Below are 25884 nucleotides of genomic sequence, written 5' to 3'. Positions count from 1 at the left end.
TTCAAGAATAAAAGAAACTGAAGGAATTGTACAGATATTGCTACATTGAACAGAATATGACAGGTACCCACTGATGAAATTCCGACTATGTCATTGGAATAACAGACACTAGGGAATGAAACATGTTGGGTTTTGGCCTGTTAAAATAGTATGAATGTGAAAGACTGAGTATGGTTATTGATTGATTGACGTGTGTATTTGTTTACATATTATTGCAAAGCACATAGCACTTTATTAACCATTGACGTGTTGTAATCCTGTGATTGTCCTGCAATGTGTGTTATGTGTTATTTGAAACTGTTTTTAAATTTAAATATATCAATAAAATGTGCATTTTTTAACTGCTGTTGTTACCGGTTGTATAATTAGAGTTTGTACATGATGGAAACATGCTTGAATTAACAAGAATCAATTGTAACTTTTGACCTTCATTCCCCTGAAACAGTACAGACCCAGAAGCACTTTGTTAGTCGAAGAATGATGCCATTTGGTGGTATCTTTACATGGTTTAGATTTAGAAAAAGGAATATCTGGACCCTGCCTGGTGCAATACATCTCAACTGGAAGGACATAATTACATCCCCGACTTGGTTAGACAGTTTCGTGTCACAATTGGATTGAAGTTGAAGAATGTTGCCATTTGGTGGTATCTTTACGTGGTTTAGATATAGAAAAAGGTAACTTTGTGTGGTGGGCTTTCACAGAGTTCTTGCATGCTGTCCCCTTTGGTGCTTGTGTTTATCTGAAACAGGGAGGTCTGATACAGGTACTCCAGGCTGGACTATTAATATTGTCTAAGAGGCATGCAATCGTGTTAATTAACGGGTTTGCCTATTTTAAGGGTGCACCAGGGGAGCCACTTGACAGGTGAAATGTGTGGCGTAGCTTGATGCTTCAACATCCTCTTTGAAGTAACATTTAAAGATTATCATAACATATGGTACGAAGCCCGTCTAGCTGCAAGGGCAGCATTAGTCTGTCTCCCCCATGGTACCCCAAACGATGTTAATTTCTTAATTAAAGGCAGATGCACAACATAGGCGACTCCCACTCAAGATGGGAAAGATATGAGAAAGTAATTGTGATTGCTCGACCAGGTCTCAGATCACACTTTAAATCTTTAGTTGGGTCAAGACAGCAAGAAAAATAATCTTTTAGAAATAAATGGACTTCTAAGTACTTTTACTGTTAATTGTCCAAAGATCTGTATGAAACGAAGTAAGGCGGCAAAGCAGGGGCTGTATAAAAAACATACAACCTCGGAGGCTCACACTCCTTCGCAGAGTGACATGGACTCCCTCGCCGTTGTCCTCTGGCTTTGCTGAGTGCTTGATATCCAGTGTCTTTTGGAGCAGGGTTGGTCGGGCCAACAGAACAGCAAAGCTGCGGGACAGAGTCCTGTGGATGTGGCAGACTGCCTCACCTTAGTCCTCGGGCTTCGCTGAGTGCTTGATAGCCAGCGTCTTTTGAAGCAGGGTGGGGAGGGCCAACAAAACAGCAAAGCAGCAGTACAGGATGCTGTTGAGGTGGCGGGCTGTTGCAGACTGCCTTAGTTTGTCCTCTGGCTTTGCTGAGGGCTTGATATCGAGCCTCTAAATTTCTAATGCAGTTAGACAACCTGCTGAGCTATATCACCACCAGACTTCGAATGGAACACTTCCAGAACTGTTAGGAATATACACGTTTCTCTGTGCAAAATATCTCTTGATTTTCTTTACATAAATAATGCACCGTTGTAATGGAAGTCCTTGTCCAACATACACATGGCTTTTAACTATATGAATGAAGCTTCTCCTGCTCTGTACACTAGTATGATCAGTCTCCATTATGGCAACTCTGATGACTTTGAAGACATGTTCTCTGAGTGAAGCTCTTCTCACAATCTGTACACCCATAGGGCTTCTGCCCTGTATGGATTCTTTGATGGCACCTCAGAGTTGATTGGTCACTGAAGCTTCTATAACATTCTGTGCACACATAGGGCTTCTCCCCAGTATGGATCCTATGATGGTTGCTCAGGGCTGAGGGGACACTGAAGCTTTTCTTACATTCTGCGCATTGATAGGGCTTCTCTCCTGTGTGGATCATTTGATGCAGGTGCAGGTGTGAACTCTGAGTGAAGCTTTTCTCACACTCTGTACACTGGAAGGGTTTCTCTCCGGTGTGGGATCTCTGATGAGTCATCAGGCTTGATGCACGATTAAAGTGCTTACCACATTCTATACACCCATAGGGCTTCTCTCCTGTATGGATCCTTTGATGCAGGTGCAGATGTGAACTCTGAGTGAAGCTTTTCTTACACTCTGTACACTGGAAGGGTTTCTCTGCAGTGTGGGATCTCTGATGAGTCACCAGGCTTGATGCACGATTAAAGTGCTTACCACATTCTATGCACTCATAGGGCTTCTCCCCTGTATGGATCCTTTGATGCTTGCTTAGGGTAGAGGGGTCACTGAAGCTTTTCTTGCATTCTGTGCACGCATAGGGTTTCTCCCCTGTATGGATCCTCTGATGCTTCGCCAGATCTGAGCTACAAGTGAAGCTTTTCACACACTCTGAGCAGTGGTATGGTCGCTCCCCAGTATGGATCCTTTGGTGCTTTTTCAGGGCTGACGGGACAGTGAAGCTTTTCTTACATTCCGTGCATTCATACGGGTTCTCTCCTATATGGATCTTTTGATGACTGCTTAGGGCTGAGAGGTCACTGAAGCTTTTCTTGCATTCCGTGCACTCATAAGGCTTCTCGCCTGTATGGATCCTCTGATGCTTGACAAGATCTGAGCTCTGAATGAAGCTTTTCACACAATCTGAGCACTTATAGGGTCGCTCTCCTGTATGGATCCTTTGATGGAGGTGCAGATGTGAACTCCTAGTGAAGTTTTTTTCACATTCCGTACACTGGTAGGGTTTCCCACCAATATGGCACCTCTGATGCTTTATCAGAACTGAGATACAAGTGAAGTTTTTCACACACTCTGAGCACTGGTATGGTCGCCCCTCAGTATGGATCTTCTGATGCCTCAGCAGATGTGAGCTCTGAGTGAAGCTTTTCTCACACTCTGCACACTGGTATGGTCGTACCCCAGTATGTATCTTCTGATGCAGGTGCCGATGTGAGCCCAGAATGTCAGTATGGATCCTCTGATGCTCGACCAGAGCCGAACTATAAGTGAAGCTTTTCTCACACTCCGAGCACTTGAAAGATCTTTCTCCTGTGTGAGTTCTTTGATGTATTCCAAGGTGTGACGCCCAATTAAAGTGCATATCACATTCCATGCATTCGTAGGACTTCGCTACAGCATGCATCCTTTGATGGCTGCTTATTCTCTGTTGAAAGAAGCAGAGGTACACTTTATTATTGTATGTCATCGTACAGCCTAAGAAACAATAAACAATAGTTCTATCGCTGAGCTGTTAATTCTCATTGTGCACCCTGCTCTGCCATGGGTGATCTTGTGAACCTTCACCAATCAGGAGAGACCAGATCTGAGCTACAAGTGAAGCTTTTCACACATTCTGAGCACTGGTATGGTCGTTCTCCAGTATGGATCCTTTGATGCTTGTTCAGGGCTGACGGGACAGTGAAGCTTTTTTTACAATCCTTGCATTCATAGGAGTTCTCGTGAGAGAGACATGGAAAAAATGTACTTGTTGAGAGAATCTGACACAGACTTACATGTACAACTTTTAGTACAAATCTAGTCCCCCGTACATGAACAGATGCGACCTGGGCATGAATTTCACTTTCACTGTTTGATGCAAGCATTTTGTAAAACAGGAAATTCATTGGGGAAATAGACTTATCAATGAGTAGCTATCTACTATGGGACTATATTCCATCCGAGGTTCTGAGGGAAAGCTGGTAGACAATGAAAGCAGAGCTCGAGTTTATGATGCCATTAGGTACCCAGATATGGAATATACCCCATGACTTATAGCTGCCCAATCATAATGTTATGTCGTCTATGCAGTGGTGTATTTAGGATTTGAGCTGACCTAGGCCCAACAAAGTGCTTGTGCCCCTGCTTTACTCCACCCCATTTACCAGACTCCGCCCCTTCACAAAACTCTACCCCCTTCAGCCCTGATTACCTTAAAAGATATAGAAGGATGAATAAAATGTAACATATTACCACCCAGCCCTCCAGATAAGGTGTGTATAAGGCCTTTTAAGCACAGAAATGTTCTCAATACAGCCCTTGTAATTCTTCATTGCGTACCACTTACACAGGCTATTTGTGGCAGCACCCCCATAAATCATGGATCTCACTGGAGACAGTCTGGCTAGCAGCAGCTTGCAAACCCACTCTTTACTTTAGTAACAGACACAGTTCCTTGAAACAAGCAACTGGGATGAGTCCTGGTCTGTTTAATTTTTTTAACACTCTCCTCTGTTAATGATTCTATCAAGAAAATACTTTCTGAGTAATGTAAAAGGGAATTTGTGTTGTGTTCACTTTGTTCACCTGCCTGCATTTTGTAGCTTACAGTGTTATTAAAGCATCTCGAATCATGAACATGGTTTTCATTTTGCTTTAGGAGACAGGTACTATTGTATATTGGGACAATTGTCTTAAACAAGGGCCGCATTTCTGCTTAATTGGCTTTAATAGAGGCAGTGCAGTTGCAAAAGCATGGGCATGTCATATTTGTTTTCTTTTCATCACAGAAGCACTCCAATTATATAGCTAGTCATGTGGTCTGAAATGTAACTCCCTTTCTGACCACCCACTGCAAGCAGGTATAATGGATACAGGTAGAAGCAGTGGTGTATATGTTTTCAGTGGCACAGATTGCATGTACATCTCATCAGGACTGCTATATATTCAGGCAAAGCAGCCTAACTTATCAAGAGAGCTGCTATACCATACGCATGTCATAGCACAATACCAAATATTCACATCAGGGCTGATTGCATCATGCCCACATGTCTTAGCGGAACTGCTATGTTTTGGGACAGTACGTGAATTTCTTAACACAGCTGCTGTTAAGAAAGCACTAACATGTGTTGGCATTGTCTGCAACAAGCTAAAGTATAGAGCAAGAACAGTGTCTGAGCTATTCCCACCAACCTCCGATAGTGTGAGAAGATGGCATTGCTGTCATATCAATCCCTTCTACGCAGTCTTGTGCTTTTCAAAACTTCTGCTTCTCCCATTTTCGATTACTGAATCCCACTGCCAAAAATCTAGCACATTTATAATATTTTGCCAGTTTCTGCTGGTGCCCTGCTTCCCGACCGTCTCCCCGCTTCCCTTCCCCTTCCCTCCCTCATCCCGGGCCCCCAGCCTGCCCCCTACCGTGATTGGATAAGCAAGTCCTCTGTTGCCTGCCTATACCCCGCACTGCTCCCTGCTTGCCGCTATAAACCTTGGCAAGCGTAAGTGTGTTTGTTTGGTGACCCTCCTGGGCCTTGTTTTATAATATTTTGCCAGTTTATGCTGGTGCCCCGCTTCCCGACTGTCTCCCACTTCCTTTCCCCTTCCCTCCCACCTCCCGCCTCCCAGCCCGCCATCTACCGTGATTGACTAAGCAAGTCCTCTGATGCCTGGCCTATACCCCGCACTGCTCCTTGCTCGCCTCTTTAAACCATGGCGTTGCAGGTGAGTGTGTTTGTCTGTTGACCCTCCTGGGCCTTGCTTTATAATATTTTGCCAGTTTCTGCTGTTGCCCCACTTCTCGACCGTATCTCTGCTTCCTTTCCCCCTCCCGCCTCCCAGCCCGCCCCCTACTGTGATTGGCTAAGCAAGTCCTCTGTTTCCTGGCCTATGCCCCGCACTGCACCCTGATCGCCTCTTTAAGCCTTGGCGTTGCAGGTAAGTGTGTTTGTCTGGTGACCCTCCTGGGCCTTGTTTTATAATATTTTTCAGGTTTCTGCTGGTACCCTGCATCCCGACTGTCTCCCTGCTTCCTTTCCCCTTCCTTCCCTCTCCCGCCTCCGAGCCCGCCATCTACCGTGATTGGCTAAGAAAGTCCTCTGATGCCTGGCCTATACCCCGCACTGCTCCCTGCTCGCCTCTTTAAACCATGGCGTTGCAGGTGAGTGCGTTTGTCTGTTGACCCTCCTGGGCCTTGTTTTATAATATTTTGCCGGTTTCAGCTGTTGCCCCAATTCTCGACCGTATCACTGCTTCCTTTCCCCCTCCCGCCTCCCAGCCCACCCCCTACTGTGATTGGCTAAGCAAGTCCTCTGTTGCCTGGCCTATGCCCCGCACTGCACCCTGATCGCCTCTTTAAGCCTTGGCATTGCAGGTAAGTGTGTTTGTCTGGTGACCCTCCTGGGCCTTGTTTTATAATATTTTTCAGGTTTCTGCTGGTACCCTGCATCCCGACTGTCTCCCTGCTTCCTTTCCCCTTCCTTCCCTCTCCCGCCTCCGAGCCCGCCATCTACCGTGATTGGCTAAGAAAGTCCTCTGATGCCTGGCCTATACCCCGCACTGCTCCCTGCTCGCCTCTTTAAACCATGGCGTTGCAGGTGAGTGCGTTTGTCTGTTGACCCTCCTGGGCCTTGTTTTATAATATTTTGCCGGTTTCAGCTGTTGCCCCAATTCTCGACCGTATCACTGCTTCCTTTCCCCCTCCCGCCTCCCAGCCCACCCCCTACTGTGATTGGCTAAGCAAGTCCTCTGTTGCCTGGCCTGTGCCACACACTGCTCCCTGCTCGCCTCTTTAAGCCTTGGCATTGCAGGTAAGTGTGTTTGTCTGGTGACCCTCCTGGGCCTTGTTTTATATTATGCTGCCGGTTTCTCCTGGTGCCCTCTTCTCGACCGTCTCCTCGTTTCCTTTCCCCTTCCCTTCTTCCTCCCGCCTCCCAGCTCGCCCCCTATCATGATTGGCTAAGCAAGTCCTCTGTTGCATGGCCTATACCTCGCACTGCTCCCTGCTCGCCTCTTTAAACCTTGGCGTTGCAGGTAAGTGCGTTTGTCTGGGGCGCTAGAGAGCCCGCAGCCAAGATGGCCGCACCACTCTGAGCTCAGCGCTGGCTCTTTAAAGAAGGGAGGCGAACACATATCCCATCGGGGGCCGAGGGTAACCAAAAGTCACTGAACATCTGCTTAGTAGCCCGACATAAGAAGGCTTGAGTGTTGGGATCAATCGTGCCCCAGAAGTATATGCAGGAGGTGGAGACGGCACAAGCAGCGGAGGCCTGGGAGCGCGGCTCAGTGCAGCTTGCACGCGAGTGCATGTGCGCAGCTCGAGTGACGGAGGCCGAGTGAGATTCAAGCCTGACGAGGACCTGCAGTGAGGTAACCGTGTCCGCGATGAGAGGCGTCCCTATACCTGGCCCGGAAAGTGCTGCAGGGGCCAAGGACAGCACACTATAATTGCTTTGATTCCGCCCCCAGCCTGAGAGGTAGAGGACAAGCCGGAGGGAGGAGAGCGAGTGGCGGGAACCAGTGATACGCCGGGGGTAAGGGAGCAACTGGCTTGACCCCGTTTTGCTAAGAGGTAAAGAACCAGAACAGCAAGTGTTGGGTCTGCAGAGCGGAAAAGTGGCGGGCCCGCCCCTGGTGACCACCTGAGGCCCCGGACAGCAGTGCAGGCGGCTCCGGAAAGGGAGAAGATCTGTGTCCCCTCCCCGGCCTACACTAGTGAGTATGAGGCATTGCTTCCAGCAGCACCCAAGTAGGTAAGGAGCACCCACTGTGGGCAGTCCAGGAGCACCCCGTAGCTGGCATACTCCCTGCCCCCAATGCGAGACTGCTGGTAATTGCCACAAGGTTAACGCTGGCTCCCCAGTGACAAGGAGGGATAAAGCAGCGAGCCCCATGGTTAGAGATCCAACAGCCCTGCTACATGCTGTGTGCAAAGCCAAGAGAGGCATAAAGGCTGTCACCCGGGGCCTCCCTGTTGCAAAAATGCTACCTCCCCTGCCTTCAGGAGATCCCACTGTGGGGCGCCCTTGGCCCTCAAACCGGGCAGGATCCCGCGTCCAGCACCGCAGTTTTAAACTGAGCCCATTTTGAAGGACATTATCCCATAACGGGAGGATAGCTCGGCGGCAACGTGCTCGCCTTGGAAGCAAGACGACACGGAGCAGCACAGGTTTGATCCCCGGGTCCACGCTTAGAAACCTCTAGGTATTGAGCATGTTATAAATAACCTATCATATCATATCATATAGCGGGCAGCAAGCCCGGACTCACGGAACAGGGGGAATAACAACCCCGAGACTTGGCAAGAACACTTAGGAAGGGGCAGCATCCCAAGGTACGTAACAGGTAACAATCAGAAGCGCCCTACAGGTACCAACCTAAACTGCATAGAAATAAACGGGGGAGAAATAGCCTATCATAAGCAACAACGTCTGGTGAGGTTTCCATGTAATAATGTGCCCTCAAAAATATCAGCATGCAAGAAAATCGCTGAAAAATTGCCATTTTTTGTGGGGAAGTTTTTACATGGAACATGCGGGGGACACCCCTGCAACCCCCAAACCCTTTTTTATTTTTCATGGGGAGCAGGGGACACCCCCACAACCCCCACTTTCACTGTCCCTATATATATGGATATATGGTCACCTATATAAAGTCGCCACAACCTTTTCCGGGCAACATTATATACGGCAACCATGTATATAGGGATATTATTACATAATACCCTGGTGAGCAGTGGGGCGCCCTGGGATGGATAGGGGCTGGGACAACTGAACACAGAGGCCCCTCAGGGCCGGCAACTGACCCTCAAGCTGCAGCAAGACTAGGGCATGGAGGCTGGGCATCCGATAAGACCAAACGCCATATTCCAGTCAACGGTGGGGCATGAAGGGTCATGAAAACATTGCAGGACATACAGGATCCAGTCCAGACAATGCCCAGGAGTGCCCCCTTTCAGCAAGGAACCCAGGCCGGGGGACAAATATAGCAATCCCCATCAGAAGCTATATGGCGAAGGGTAACAAGCGGCAGTGCCGCTTACCGTTTACCCCAAAGGAAAGTACTGGCAGGGGCAGTAGCACATCGACAGTATCAAAAGAAGCTCCTACAATGACGACCACAGAGATCAGGAGGAAGCGACAGCTGGACCGAGCGGGAGCAGCCCACCTTCAGAACAGAGTCAGGTGTTGGCAGAAATGCGATCGGGCTTCGCTTCCATTAACACAAAGCTGGACGGGATGGCTTCCAAAGTGGACAGGATGCAAGAACGCATTGACAAGGAAAGCAGCAGTACATCCGAGGTTGAGACCAGGGTTAGTGTGCTTGAAGACACCGGTAATGAAACAACGCAAGCAATCAGGGAAATGCGCGGGGAGATGAAGTCCATTAAAGACAAGAACGAAGGCTTGGAAGCGAGGTCAAGAAGAAATAATATCAGAGTGGTGGGAATTCCTGAGTCAATCTCGCAACAAAACATGGAGGTCTTCATGGAAAATGTTATCAAGGAGGTGTTACAAAGGCCACCACTATCCTCCCAATTCCTCTGGTGGAAAGGGCTCAACGGTGGTCACAAATCACCCCGAGACCAGGACAGAACCGTCGCCCGATCATTGCACGAGTCCTTAACTATCTGGACCGAGACACCATACTGCGATTAGCCAGTGAACTCAGAGACCTTACCTTTCAGAACGCTAGAGTGTCTTTTTACCCGGACTTCACCCCAGCAGTCCAGAAGGCCCGCATGTCCTTTTTGGCGGCAAAAAGAGCGCTCTGTGATCGGGAGATTCGCTACTCAATGCAATATCCCCCCAAATTAAGGGCCCAACACAACAGGCAGACCCATTTCTTCACAGAGCCGGGGGCAGTGCATGACTTTATAGAATCCCTTCCGAAATGATTTGCCAGGATCTACAGAATGCTCCCGCTGAGCAGGACGATGGAGGGGCACCACCATGGAACTCTCGAGAGCTCTGCTAGGTGTAATGTAGGCCAAACAAAAGTTATCAGCGGGTCCTCCCCTTCGAGATCTGATGCAGTGGAGGTCACTTGGGTGGAGGCGTCTGGTGCCCACGGGCTGTAGCCCATGATATTGTGTTTGTTGAGGGGTTTTGGATGGGGGATCTGTTCACTGCGGGTTGTGGGAAGGCAGTGTGGGAGGGGGACTGGGGGCATGGGGGTGTTGAGGAAGAAAATGGGGGTACAGCGGGGTGTTGCCGGGGGAGTTGGTTTTAGTTATTTCAAAATGATTTGCATCGCTCAGACTTAGCCAAGAGCCAGACCATCGATCAGTTGAGTGGGCAGGGGGAAGCTGCCTTCACTTACAGCTCTCACCCAAGTAATGACGCATAAGATTGTCAGCTGAAATGTTCAGGGACTAAACGAACCGCGCAAGGCACGCATGGTAATTGAAATTCTGTGAGAGACACAGGGCCAGAATCGTCATGCTGCAGGAAACCCACCTCATGGGAAGGAGGAATGAAGGGGTCGCAAGAAGCTGAGGAACCGGAAAATATTAGACCTCGTTTTCAGCATACTCGGCAGGGGTAATGACACTTGTGCACAAATCATTGGTATTCCGCATGAATGACATTGTCATTGATCCACGGGGAAGGTATGTTATTGTATCGGGATGTTTGGGAACCACGATGCTCACACTTGGCAATATATATGGTCCAAACGTGGACGACCCTTTTTCAACTCCTTAGCAAGGCAATGGGGGTCATTCCGAGGTTGGAGGTAAGGGATTACCGGCGCCTGTAAGGGCACCGATGGCGGTAATCCCTTACCTCCGTATTCCGAGTTCCCTTTGCGGGTCCCTCTTTACCTCCTGCTTTTAGCAGGAGTAAATTACGGGAACCGCAAAGTGACCTTGGAGTAAATTACGGCACCGTAATTTACGGTGCCGTAATTACCTCCTTCCCCATTCCTATTGAGCCCTATGGGGCCAGAAATGGGGATGGGGAAGGGCTAAGGTGAATGGGGAATTACCGGTCCATTCAACCTTGGAATGGACAGGAAATTACTCCATTCACCATGCCGGTATTCCATGGAGTAAATAGCTCCATGGTTGCCAACCATGGAGCTATTTACTCCATGGTGTAGTCCCAACTCGGAATGAGGGCCAATGTCAGAAATACTTGCATACCAATATTGTGTGGGCTGGGCACATAAACGTGATAGTAGACCCAAGGAAGGACAGAACAACCGGGGGCGATGCTCCAGAGCAGTAGAAGAAATCCTGAGTGGTATGAATGTGTTAGAATTGGATGATGTCTGGAGAGTGGTAAAACCGTAGGGAGAGAAATGTTCACACCACTGGTTGGCTCACAACACCTCATCCCGGTTAGATTACATCCCGGCATGCCCGTATCTAATACATCGAACTGATGATTGCGTGTTGCTCCTGAAAACGCTTTCTGAACACTCCCCAGTGATGTAGTCCCTGCTGCTTAACCTGACACCACCTCGCCCACACTGGAGGTTTAAGTCAGCGGCAATGTCAGACGTGGTGTTCAGGAGTAAGGTTCATAGCCTGATCAAGTACTACTTTAGCACAGGGGTTCGGTATCAAAAATGGGAACTATGTGGGAGGCCTTCAAGGTGGTGCTTCACGGGGGTGATTGCCCTTAGAACTGGGAGTGCTAAAATTGATACGTAGGCTACTGGGCTATACTGAGCATGAAATCAAGAGGTGGGAAGGGGAAGTGGATAAGGGAGGCATGCCGGGTGCACTAGCCAAGTTAAGGGAAGAGCTAGACCGCTTCAATGACTTGGCTGAGAGGGAGGTCAAATACCTTGCCCAACCGACAATGGCCTGTCGATATGGGGAGGAGGGCAGACCGGGTAGATACCTGGCAGCTATGGTGAGACATGAAAGGGGATACAGGGAAATAACAGCCATCAAAACAACAGTGGGGGTGGTGGTGAGGCCGGCCACGATAGCTGACGCCTTTCGGAAGTACTATGAGTCACAGTATCCCTCACGCTGGGCACTGACAGGATGACAGCAGAGTTCTACAAGGAATGGGACCCTGAGATTTCTCGGCACATGCTTGCGGTGTGGGAAGAAGGGCTGACGGAGAGGCACCTCCCCCCCTCGATGTGTGAGGCAGTGATAACGCTCATCCTTAAACCGGGTAAGCACCCTCTTGAATGCTCCTCATGTCGCCCGATATCTTTGCTGAACCTGGACACAATAATATTTGCCAAGGTACTAGCGGACCGATTGCTTCCGCACCTATCCTAAAATGTGCATATTGATCAATCTGGGTTTATCCCAGGGAGGTCGACCTCATTAAATTTCTTGGGACTATTTGCAATATTAGCCACTGCTGGAGATGGAGAAGGCTTTTGACTCTGTGGAATGGAATTACCTGTTTGTGGTACTAGTCCAGTGCGGGGTCCCAGAATATTACCTAGCGGTGGTACAGCTCCTATACGCTGGCTCAAGTGCCCAGATAGGCATTGGCAGCACACGTTCCTGTGTCTTTAAACTGGGAAGGGGAACCAGGCAAGGCTGCCCACTCTCGCCCTTACTCTTCGCCATGGCGATCGAAGTACTAGCAGCCAGATTACGCAGAATACATGGTCATAGGGGCCTGGCGATGGGGGGCGGTGGGGTTTAAGGGAGCTAATATCCTTGTACACGGACGCGCAATTGTACATATCAACAATCCCACTAATAACCTAGCCCCAATAACACAGGAGGTTGAGGGATTCGGTGGGGCCTCTGGCCTCAGAATAAACAGGGCCAGGTCCTCCCTTTTCCCCCTAAATGAGAAAACGACTCAGCCTCTAAACACGGAAAGATACGGGTGGCAACAACGGGTGGTCACATATCTGGGGGTGCGGGTGAACAGAACTGCTTGAACGCTGCTAGAAGATAACCATAACACATACCTACAGTTCCTGAAGTCCAGTGCGGAGAGGTGGTGCAGGCTCCCCCTCTCGCTTATGCGGAGGGTTGCAGTAGGCAAAATGGTAGTGATCCCCAAGCTTCTTTACTTCTTCCAGAACATCCCGGTGTGACCGGGGGTGGAATACTTCAGGGAGATACGCTCCCTACTACTTAACCTCGTCTGGTACCCGAAGAGCCCACACATAAACTGGGAAACGCTGTCCCAGCCCTGGGAGTACGGGGGAAATCAATGGACTAGATGTTGAACTGTACTTTCTGGTGGCACAGTTGTCCTTTGCAAAATTCTGGATGCCTGGAGCTCAATTGACTCCCCATGTGCTTATAGAAAGGCGATCGGTCCCTCCGTCCTCACTCCAGGGCCTGCTAATCTCTGGCCAATCACTAGACAAATGCAGATTTGACCCAGGCACGTGTACAATACATGCTTGGAGGAGAGCCCTGAAACGGCTGGGGGTGGACTGCCCGTTTGACCCAGGAATCTCACTATGGAATATAAAAACCATGGCACCTACCTGTCATGAGGCAATCATACGGGACTGGCGGGGGGCGCGCATTATCGGTATGGCCGATATGTACCCAAATGGGACGTTTGTCACTAGTGAGCTATTTGGGGAAAAGATGGATAGTGGTTTACAGCGCACATTACAATAACTTAGACACATCGTGGTGCCTTTAACTCTTGGCTACAATTAATCCAACTCAAGACGCTGCACAGAGCGTACAACTCCCCAGCACACTCACGCCAATACGACACCACAAGACCTGCCAATTGCCCAAGATATAACGCTGATGGAGCCGATCTGAAACACATTCTCTGGGCCTGTGCTAACTTACGCCCCTTTTGGGTGCGAGTGGCTAGCCCCATGTCGAAGATACTGGGGCAACTAATGCTGTGCGAGCTAATGTGCTGCATGTTTGCGTGGCTCCCTGGGACTCAAAAACAGTGCCGAAGGTTGCTCTCGACCTGCATGATAGTGGCAAGAAGGTGTGCCTTGATGAAGTGGACGAGTGCTACCCCCCCGGAGGTAAACGGGTAGGTGAAAGATCTGATATGGTTAAGTGACATGGACAAAGAATATGCAAATGTGGGCTGCAAAACCAGCCTAAAAATATCTGCAACCCCTTTACTACATACCTGCTAACCAGAGAGGGCTCCCCGGACGGGCCATCCAGTGTACTGTGATCCCTATGCCAATTGCAAAAGTTCTCAATGTGGGTCTTTGGACTGCTCGAGTAATGTACTTGTAAAAATGGAAATTACATGCTGTTATTTAAAGGGTAATTATGACGCAAAGCTTGATAACTATGTTTGGCTGTTACTGATGTGATGCGAACTGATCAATAAAGACATACCTGTTAACCAGAGAGGGCTCCCCGGACGGGCCATCCAGTGTGCTGTGATCCCCCTGCCAATTGCAAAAGTTCTCAATGTGGGTCTTTGGCCTGCTCGATAATGTACTTGTAAAAATGGAAATTACATGCTGTTATTTAAAGGCTAATTATGACGCAAAGCTTGATAACTATATTTGGCTGTTACTGATGTGATGCGAATCGATCAATAAAGAAATTTTTTTAAAAAGTGCGTTTGTCTTGTGACCCTCCTGGGCCTTGTTTTCTAATATTTGGCCAGTTTCTGCTGGTGCCCTGCTTCCCGACCGTCTCCCCGCTTCATTTCCCCTTCCCTCCCTCCTCCCAGCCCACCCAGTACCATGATTGGTTCAATCAATTGTCTTAACTGATCTTCCCAGGGCAGCCCTCTGCCCGTGCAGCCCCTGCGGCTAAGGGCCCCAAAGCAAAGGGCGCCTCCCACAGTGGTGGCTCTAGGGTGTGTCTGCAGGTGTCAGCAGGGGAAGCCAATGGCCAGCCGTCAACCAGCAGCAATTACCACAGTAGGTGTGGCCTGGGTATGGAGTAGAACAATCACTGTACTCCGGGTGCTACCTACCCTCTGAACTTATCAGGTCAGGCTACTAATACTAGTTGGCCTCACATTTCGTGAACCCATCACCATTTCCGAGCAACCATTAAACAGTACTGCATCGCACTCTCGAGAATTGTTAGTATCGTAATGCCTCATACCTAGAAAGTACCACACTGTGACAGTACTGTGAATTTTTGGCCTGTGTCACACACTTGAAGACTGTTAGCATTGCATTGCCTCTCACCTAGAAGGTGCCACACTGTGATAGTACTGTGAATTCTTAGCCTACGTCGCACTCCTCGAGAATGTGTTAGTATTGCTTTGATTCACACCTAGAAAGTACCACACTGTGATATTACTGTGAATTCTTGGCCTGCGTCACACACCTAAAAATTGTTAGCATTGCATTGCCTGTCACCTAGAAAGTGCCACACTGTGATAGTACTCAAAATTCTTGGCCTGCGTCACACACTTCGAGAATTTGTTAGTATTGCTTTGAATAACACCCAGAAAGTGCCACACTTTGATAGTACTGGGAATTCTTGGCCTGTGTCACACTCTTGGGAGTTGTTGGTGTTGCATTGATTCACACCTGGGGGGTGCCCACTGAGATAGTGCTGTGAACTATTGCCTTCGTTGCACACTTGCATATTGTTAATATGTTATTGATTCACACCTAGAGAGCGCCGACTAGATGGTACTGTTAAATATTAGCCTGATGTCGCACACTTAAAAGATGTTAAGGTTACATTGAATGACACCTAGAAAGTGCCACTTTGAGATAGTGCTGCGAATACTAGCCTGCATTGGCCTCTTGGTGATCTGTGAATATTGACCTGTGTCACATGCCCTGACAATTGTTAATACTGCATCGTGTCACATCTATAGAATGCCATTATAGAGCTCCCCCCTATTTTAGGCCCTGTCTCCCTCTGTCCAGGCCTCTTAAATCTATAAACTGCTACTCAGCTACGGTTTTGGATCTACTGTTACCTTTCCTGCTGCCCCTGTGTTCTGTTAGGCCTCTCTCCCTCTCTCCAGGTGTCCCAGGTTTAGGCACAGCTGTTACATCTAGGGTTACTGTATTCTCTATTACTGCATTTTCTTGTGTCCCCTCTTAAGCATTCTCCTAGATGGTATTACAGCAACGGTTTTGCTTATACTGTCACTTTTACTGGTAACCCCTGTGTTAGGTATCTCTCCCTCTGCCCTGGTGTCCCAAGTCCAGGCGCTGCTGTTGCATTTAGGGTGATTGTATATTATTTGCGACTTCACTCCCTCCGCTCCCAGCCTCCACCCCCGCTGTTGTCTTGACTTCTCACCCAGTACACGTATCCCCCAGCACCCTCCAGACTATAAACAAGATGCATCCCGCCTGAACCCCCACACCTCAAGTGCTCCACCCACCACCCTCTCAATCCCCCCTGATCCTCGCCACCTTGTCTCTCACATACCTACCTCGCCCGCCTACTCTTCCAGCACCCCATTGATGTAAGCCTCTCACCTGACACTCAAAGTGCTCAGACATCCAGTCGCCCCTCCACCCCCCCTCAACCAGTCTCAACTACCCAGAATGATCCTACCACATCCCCCACCTCATTGGGCACCCATGTCCACCGAGCACTCCATGGGATGAGCGTCACGAAAACCACCTCCCCTCACAAAGTCACATGCATCCTCTTTAATGCCCGCTCCTTAGCAAGAAACAAACACAGCGTCTTTGACCTCCTATCCTCTGACAATTCAGACCTCATTTTTATCACCGAAACCTGTTGCACCGACTACCTTATCTTCTCTGACGATTTTGCGCTAGTCGCCCATGAGGCCTTCCCCCCTGGCTACTCGCTTATCGCCCACAATAGACCCTCCAGTGGTGGTGGAGTTAAAATCCTCTACAAACCCCATTTCTCCATCTCACTCGTGGAATCCCAGACATGCAACACTTCATGCAAATCCCTTCTGGTAAAACTCTTGCTATCATCGACTCTCATCCACAGCTTCCTACTCATCGACAGACATATTGCCAACAATCTCTGTGACTCAATAGCTACCATTCAGGTAAATCACCCACCTCTTACTCTCCTGGGAGAGTTCAATATCTGGGTTGATATGCCCAAAAACCCCATGACCCATCCTCTTGTCGACAGTATTGATGCACTCAACCTCTGCCAACATGCCACTGATCCAACTCACTCAGATGGGCACACCCTTGATGCGATTTTCAGCTCCTATGACCAGGTCTATATTTCCAGTCCCAAACCACTTATCTGGACAGACGACTTTGCCATCCCTTTCTGTATCCACAGACCAGCCCGCCTCCTACAGCTCCCCCTGCCTCCACCTTTGATAACAAATGCTGGAACAAAGTCAAGATACTTCCCGACCTAGCTGAAGCCCTCGTCCTCCGTCCCCCTTCAACACTGTCCTGTGGCAGACCCTTAAACATCGAATCCTTCGACTCTTGGCTTAAAGAATCCCTAATTCCTCTAATCCCCTTGCGCCCCGCAACCTCGCGCATTGAACCGTCCCCCAAATAGATCACGCCCCACCTGAGGACATTTAAAAAACAAAATAACTCTCTTGAATGCAAATGGCGAACATCTAAAACCGATCCCAGCAGATCCATGTTCGCCCTCCACCACCTTAATTACAAATCTGAGATCCGAAAGGCCAAAAAAGCATATTACAATAATCGAATTCCGAACTGTGGCAGCAGCAGCAAAGAACTCCACAAGAGCATCTCTGAATTCATGAAACCTACTTGCACCTCTGCCCAATCCACCCCCACACAACCACTCTGCGACTCCCTCTCACTACATTTCTACAACACTGCACTTGACAGGATGGCAACCCTTAGCACCAAATTGTCCTTGCTCGCCCCGTACCCTACACTGACCCCTCCTGATCCCATTGCCCCGATGCCCACTTTACCAACCTTCGACTCTTTCAAACCCATCTCCAGAGACTAGTTCCTTGACCTACTATCAGCCAGCAGATCCTCTGGGTCACTCCTCGACCCCTTCGCCGCCTCTTTTCTGAAACAATTATTCTCCTCTACCTGCGCAGGAGAACATGCAAGAACCATCCTAAATGAATCCCTAACCTCTGGCATCTTCCCTGAAGCCTGTAAAATAGCGCATTTCAAGCCGCTCCGAAAAAAGGCATCACTCGACCCCATTGAACCCAAGAATTACAGGCCAATCTACAACACCAGATTTCTCACGAAACGCATTGACTGGACTGCATACTCCAAGTTCAACTGCTTTGTCTAATCCAACAAACTCCTCAACCCCGCTCAATCAGGCTTCAGACCTCGACATGGAACAGAAACCACTCTGATCTCAATCTGGGATGATCTCAAGGTCACGGCAGACTGTGAGGGTTGCGCAGCCTTGATTCTCCACTATCTCTCTGCAGCCTTTGACACCGTTAACCTTTCAATCCTCCTTAACCGCCTCCACTCCCATAGGAATCCGTGGCTTGGCACACAAATGGATTGCCTCTTTCCTCTACAACAGGAAACAAATTGCCTTCCTCTCCCCTTTTGTCTCAACTTCTCGTCCTGTGAACACTGGAGTACCCCAAGGTACTACTCTCTGCTCTCCTTTTCCGCCTCTATCTGATCACTCTACCAGGAATCATCCGTGTGCCCAACCTCTCCTGTTACAACTACGCTGACAATACCCAAATTATCGTAAGAATCCCCGAGACAAGGACCGACCCACGTCCCGACCTTGTAGCTTGTCTCCGTGATATTGACCGATGGATGACAAGTAACCACCTCCTTTTGAACCCTGAGAAAACAGAAATCATGGTGTGCAGCAATACTGCTCTTCTCCCACAACCACTTCCATGGCCCCCCTCCCTCGGCCCACCACCCCATCCGTCCAACATAGGCAAAAACCTAGGCTGCACTATGGACTCAGACCTAACCCTCTCCCGTCAGATCAACAATGTTTCAAAATGCTGTCACTACCACCTCAAACTTCTTCGATGTATTTTTCCTTACCTCTCCTACCCCAACATCGCAGCTGTTATGTCTATTGGTATGTTGAGACTGAACTACGCCAACTCCTTATACCTGGGAGCACCGGCATACTAACTGAACATACTCCAAAGAGCCCAAAAAGCTGCCGCCAAACTCCTCTTTGCCCTGGAACACAGAGACCGAATGTCACCCGCTCTCCATACCCTCCACTGGCTCCCAGTGGGATGAAGGGCTACCTTCAAGACGGTGTCCAGACATTTGGTCGACCTAAAACTGGTCGAATGACATTTGGTCGACGCAATTTGGTCGAAAACCAAATGGTCGAATTTTTTTTTTTAATTATATATTTATTTTTCGGGTTTTCGTTTTTTACAAAAATGGGTTTTTAGAAAAGAAAAGGGGGTTGGGGGGGACCCCCCCAAAAAAAAAAAAAAGGTGAAAATAAAAAAATAAAAAATTCGACCATTTGGTTTTCGACCAAATTGGTTCGACCATTTGTCTGGTCGACCAATTTTTTTCGACCAAATGTCTGGTAACCCTTCAAGACCCTATGCATTACCCACCGCGCAGTACACAAGCCCGGCCCAATGTACCTACAAGAGAAGATAATACCCTACCTCCCATCTCGCACCCTAAGATCAAGCACTGCCCGCTTTCTAGTGATTCCAACCTCTAACTCTGTCAGGATCGGAGGATACGCCTTCTCAACCTTGGCACCAACTCTGTCGAACTCACTCCCCCCACATATTCGACACACCCAAGACTACATGGCCCTCCGCAAGGCTCTAAAAACCTGGCTCTTTCCATAATGCCACTAAAACCATCCAAGGCTGCTGAGACCCTGCAACCTAATGACAAATGTTCAAAGAGATCCCGAGCAATGACGCCACCGAAAGTGCCTATTTAGTCACTAATAAGTTTACTCTGTACGCAGAACTCGCAAACGCCCCCTTGGAATCCGGAATCATGAGCTCGATTAACCAAAACCTCCAACGAGACGCTGACCTCTCCTATCACTATGCTCATTCTCTAGTCTACACCAACACACAATTAGAGTGCAGCTACACCCCTCAATCTATTTGGCCTAGTTGCTCAGATACAAACAATACTCCATGAACGCATCAACATTCGGATAAAACACAGCTATACCCCAGTAAAATCAGCCTAGCTGCACACATAAGCGTACTACAAAGGCCTAATGCAGCCAGAACCCAGTCTTGGTGTCCATCCTCCAGACTGCAAACATTCAACGGATATCAAATAGCACCACACCTACTGCTAGGATGCAGCTACTATCAAGCAATCACATCAGCTGTGCACATAATCGGTGCACCCATGCACACTAGGACACCTTACTCTCTCAACTGACCTGGACTGCGGTCTCCTAGGGCGTTCAACCTACCAGCGCTTTGAGGTCATACCAATGATATATAGAGCGCTATATAAATTCCAAATAACATAACATTTCAAAGCCTCATTATGGATCTCCTGACTAATGTAGGATAGTCCAAACAGGCTTAGAGCTTTTGACAAGCCATTTATGTCAGGCAAGCCTCACATGGAACTGCCAATGCCCTGACCCTATGTGCCTTTCGGTGTCAACAGCCTGTTGGGAAAGGCATCTGAGTGGGTCAATAACCCTGCTGCAGGGATTATTGTGTAACCTGTTAGTTCAAATTCTGTTAAACGGTGAGTTAATGAGTCTGCATCAGAGATATGCATTTAAGATGCAGGTAACATTAAATTTTAACACAGTTGACTTAACTTTCGACTTATTAAAAGGACTACTAAATGTTCATTCAGAACACACACATTTAATCCGTGATGCTCTACTTGTAATGGCTCATAACACACAACTCATCAGGGCTGGTATGCTTGTAATGGCTCAGAACACACACCTCATCAGGGCTGCTATACACGTGATGGCTCAAAACAGACACATCTCATTTGGGCTGCTATACATGTAATGGTGCAGAAGAAACACATCACATGAGGACTGATATACGTGTAATGGCTCAGAACACACACCTCATCAGGGCTGCTATACCTGTGATGGCTCAGAAGTAGACAACGTATATCCCATGAGGACCACTATACTTGTAATGGCTCATAACAGACATCTCCTTTGGGCTGCTATATTTGTAATGGCTCAGAAGAAGCACATCCCATGAGGACTGCTATACTTGTAATGGCTCAGAACAGACACATCTCATCAGGCCTGCTATACTTGTAATGGTTCAGAACACACATCTCATACAAGCTCTTGTACTTGTAATGGCATACACTGTTGTTAAACCATCTACATTCAAGAAAGTGCTGCATCTGGTCAGAAAAAAAACTCTAACTCCATAATTCCCAGCCTAATGGCCAAAAGGAGGTGTGCACACATCTAAAAAGGAGAACCCAATGGTAAAGCTGCACTAGATGTTTAAATAGAAAAGGCATTTTCAGCTTTTTAGATATTAATTGGTGCTATGTTAAAAGACAAACAGAAAAACAGAAAAACAGGAGAGGAAGAGCAACTCTGAACCTAAGCAACACAGAAGAAACAAGGTGTGGCAGGGAGCGGGGGCGAACAGACAGGAACATACTAGACAATCCAAAACATGAATTCGAGCAACAGGAAGAGAGAGAAGGGAAACAGAGTTAATAATAGGACAAACACACAATAGGAGTGAGGGATAGAAGCACAGTAAGGATATTTGGAGACAGTTAAATGAAACACAGATCAACAGCCGGTGGGGAGGGATAAGAGAATTAAGAATTGGGTACTCCCTTTTTTTGATGACGGGGGTCAGATCTGTGCAGCTGGGAGAGTATTAAAGTACAACACAAGAATGACAGATCGACTACCCTGCTCTATAGTCCCTCAATGAACATCAGGTAGTTAAATCGTTAAGCTACTTAGTGATTTTGTAGATTATACACCTCTTTCAACAAAGACACCTTTTCTACGAAGCATTCATTGATAAAAATGTTGTATATTGGGGGAGGTACATCGATGATGTACTTATGATATGGAATGGCAACAAAACTGAACTTGACAAATACATCATTCATCTTAATGATAACAACTGTAACATCAAATTCACAGAAAAAGTCAGTTCAACAACCATTGAATTTCTGACTATTCAGAAGGGGTGAGTGAATTTAACTATAAATATACACATTAAGTCCTCTTTCTTCAATCTTTCAATATCGTTTTTTCTTTCTGAACCACATTTTGTCAAAAATCCACAGACCTGGTTTTCTAAAAAAAAAGCCTTCTTTTTCTTTGATTTTGGTGCAGAATCTCTTCTGAGGAACCGCGGCTAAATGCTGTGGGGAAACACGTGTTGGGAGATTTTATGTGCATAATGGGAAAGCGAAACATGCATAAATGTATGGAGTTAATACAAGAAAATGAATGCGTAACCACTACGAACTGCACAACAAGCATATGTTTAATGCTATGTATGAAATCAATACATGGAGAATATATTCATATTTAATTTAACAATAAACTAAGAATTGTTTTTCATCATACTTGGACTACCGTTTGACATTAATTTCTGGGATCGCACAGATTACAAGTGCCAACACAGGAAGAAAAATATTCAGGTTCATTATTGTTTCAGCCACAATAAAAGGCACTTGGAGTACTGAAAGTACTTGCCCGCCGTGAGGTGCGCTCGAACGCCCCACCACTGAATCGCCCGCCGGAACACCTCGTTGAGGGGGACCCTGTCTTCGAAGGTGCCCGTCGCCTGCATCCAACGGGCATTGAGAAATTCTTGAAGAGGGCGCATCCGTAGTCTGCAGAGGCGCACCAGGTAGATGCAAGAGGACATCATCCCCAGGAGGGACTTGATGGACCTCACCCTGGCCACGTCCATGGCTAGCAGGCGCTGCACTTTGCCCAGAATGGTCTTCGTCCGTTCTCCCGACGGTGCCGCCAGGCGCCTCACTGTATCGAGCTTCGCTCCCAGAAACAGGGCCACCTGCGACGGCACCAGGTGGGACTTTGGGTAATTTATGGCGAATCCCAGGTCTCTGAGTAGCTGGACGGTCCTCGCAGTGTGTTCGACGGCGAGTTCCCTCGTCCTTGAGCGGATGAGCCAGTCGTCCAGGTAGGGGTAGACGTGAATCCCCTGCAGGCGCAGCCGCATCGCCACAGGTGCTAGGCACTTGGTAAAGACCCTGGGGGCCGACTTCAATCCGAACGGCAGTGCTCTGAATTGGTAGTGGCGTCCCTGGACGACGAACCTGAGGAACTTTCGGTGACTTTTGAGGATGGGAACGTGGAAGTATGCATCCTCCAGGTCCAACGACGATAGAAAGTCGCCTTCCTCCAGCTGTCCCAGCACATGCTGGAGGGTGACCATCCTGAACTTTTGTGACCTGATGTATTTGTTCAAACAACGAAGGTCCAGGATGGGGCGCCAGCCGCCCGTCTTCTTCCTGACGAGGAAGTACCTTGAGTACACCCCGGAGCCTCTTCGGGACGAGCTTGATGGCGCCTTTCCTGAGCATCGCCCGTACTTCCAACAGCAGTTGCGGGACGTGATTTTCCTTCCTGGCCACAGGTGGAACGTGAGGGCACTTCTTCAGGAATTCGATAGAGTGTCCTCTTGCCAGGGTATCCAGCACCCAGCGGTCGGTGGAGATGGACTTCCACACGCCGATGAAATTTGTCAGCCGGCCTCCCACCGGGGTGCTTCGGTGGGGGCCCGAGGACACGGCCGGTTCAGTCCTGCTTGGAGGTGGTGGCCTTGCCGCCCTGGCCACCTTGCCGATGGTGGCGAGGCGCTCCCTGCTTGCCGCGACCCCTGTAGGCCTCCTGAGACGAGGAGCGTGCCGCCTGGCGGTAGGATGACGAGCCACCGCTGGATCCCTTGGAGGCCCCCTGTCTGCCTCCGGAGCTCCGAAAAGGGCTGTCGTTGCTGAAGGGCTCCTAGGGCGCGGGCCGTCTCTGTGTCCGTCTTTATGGCTTGGAGGGATTCGTCCACCGCCTTCCCGAACAAGTTGCTGCCGTCGAACAGCATGTCCAACACCCTGGTCTGGACGTCCTGATGGAAGTCGGTCGCCCGGAGCCAACCCCGTCGTCGTAGGCAAACTCCGTTGCCCAGCTGGCTGAACCCAGTATCGGCAATATCGGTTGCCACCGTTATGGCGTGGTCCGACGCCACCTCGCCTTCTTGAAGTATTTCCAGGGCCTCGGACCTCTTGTCGTCCGGTAGGAAGTCCAATATGGGGGCCAGCTTAAACCAGAGCTCCCTGTCTTAACGGGCCATGATCGCCAGGGCGTTGGCCGCTTTGATCGGCGTCGCCGCCGACGAGATGACCCGTCGCCCCATGGCGTCCAACTTCCTACCCTCGCCGTCCGGAGGGGAATTCGACGTTGAGGCTCCTGACCCCGCCGCTTTCTTCTTCGCCGCCGCCGAGACAACCGAGTCTGGTGTTGGCTGGGCCCTGAGGCACAGGGGAGCGGTCTCGGGGACCCGGTATTTCTTCTCGTACCGGTCCCGTTTGGCTGGTGCCGTGGAGGGGTTCTTGAGCACCGACAGGCCCTCCTCCCAGATGTCATTGATTAGAGGCACCGCGATGACAGTCTTCCTCTTGGCCTCCCAGCGCTGATAGAGGAAACCTTCCTTTTTCTGCTCCTCCGGGCAGAGCTGGAACAATTCGGACGCCCTGGCGATCATGGCGTGGAATGAGCCAATCTCGTCGGGCGGAGAGGCCCGTGCGACGGGAGACCCGTACCGTCATCGTCGCCGTCGCCCTCAGAACCCGTCGTCGAGCCCACCGCACCGTCATCTCCTGACTCGTGGGAGGATGAGGAGGGGACTGTAGGCCTTATGGGGGCGAGTGGAGGAGAGGGTTGGGTCCTCCGTCGTTTGTTCTGAGGACTTCCCGATGGGCCAGGTTGCGGGTCCTCCGGCCTGGGCCGTGGTAATCTCGTCCTTATCTCAGAGCATAAGGACTGGATCGCAGACAAAATGGCTGCTGAGCTATCCTGAGGCCTAGGTTCCGGCTGCGCCGGAAGGGAAGGCTGCTCTTCCTTGCCATCGTCGTCTTCCTCAGCTCGAGGCTACCGTGCCCCCCCTCGCTTCTTCCATCATGGTGGCCATGACAATGGGCTGAAAAGAGGATTCCCTCCTTGGCGGCAGGGAAACTCTAGTCCCGGAGGCAGTCTCCGCTGGCGGGGTCTCTGCCGGCTTGGCCAGAGTCGCCGCGATCGCCTCGATAGAGGTCTTTGCCTGCTGGGTAGGGGCCTTCACCACCTTAGGTGCATCCCGGGCCTTCTCCTTAGGGGGAGGGGTGACGCCTCGCTCCCCCTCTCCCGAGATCAGACGGGGCTTCTCCCGAAGTTTACCTGGGGTCTCGGACTTCCTCTTCCCCGAACCGGAGCGCTGGCTCGTGGTTGACGGTGCCGGGGAAGGTGCACCCTGCCTGGCGACCGAAGAGCCCGACCTTTCGGCGCACCCGCAGCCAGCGGACTCGCGCCGCTTGGCCTGGTGTTGAGCCCCGTTGCCGGGGCGCCCGCACAGGACTTAGAAGCCCGCTCGGACCCTTTCTTCTTCTTCTCACCCGTTGAGCCCTTCTCCAACCAGCTGGCGAGACGGGATCGACGGTCCCTCATGGTCCGCTCCGACAAGTTCTTGCAGAACTGGCAGTCCTTCTCTACATGAGTCTTGTCCCCATGAAGACAGTAGAGGCATCGCAAATGCTCGTCCTCCTTAAACACATTCTGCAGCCCGCAACCAGGGCAGCTGCGAAACAGCTTGGGTCCGGGTGACAAACTCGTGTCCTGGGCCATCTCGAAGTAGGCCGCAAATCTTCTGGAATCCTCCAAAAGGTTGATTCGACGAAATCTTCTCCCTTGAGGGGCGTAGGAAAATCCTGCAACGGGTACCCGTTAACGGGAGTAGAAACGGTGGAGCTTGAGGCTCGATTAACCGAAAAATGTGAAAATTCACCTGAAAAAGCGCGAAAACGCAGCAAAAGCTCGAGAGCTAAGCACGAGGACTCCCAACACTTGAACGTGCGGTAAAAATCTGAAGATGGCTGCCAGAGGCGGGGCTTAGGGAGATGGCAGTCATTGGCTGTGGTCAGTATGACGCAGAGATCAGTGATTGGTTACTACTACGAAAGACAGATCCGAAACGAAACTGATACTGATTTTTCTTTACCGAGGATT

The 25884-nt window shown here is 49.5% G+C and overlaps 1 protein-coding gene across 1 annotated transcript in view; it reads right to left on the bottom strand.

Annotated features, from left to right (window-relative positions):
- Positions 1–1100: 1100 nt before the first annotated feature.
- LOC138489288 (zinc finger protein 420-like) overlaps positions 1101–25884 on the bottom strand; it is an 81046-nt gene continuing 56262 nt past the window's right edge. Inside the window, exon 2 of the mRNA XM_069616989.1 lies at positions 1101–3327. Coding sequence (XP_069473090.1) covers positions 1816–3327 — 1512 coding nt within the window. The 3' untranslated portion in view covers positions 1101–1815. The remainder of the gene's footprint in view (positions 3328–25884) is intronic.

Source organism: Ambystoma mexicanum, chromosome 9 (genome assembly GCF_040938575.1).
Source record: "Ambystoma mexicanum isolate Mex_15411 chromosome 9, UKY_AmexF1_1, whole genome shotgun sequence".
Classification (NCBI taxonomy): domain Eukaryota; kingdom Metazoa; phylum Chordata; class Amphibia; order Caudata; family Ambystomatidae; genus Ambystoma; species Ambystoma mexicanum.
This window is presented reverse-complemented; position numbering and strand designations above follow the sequence as displayed.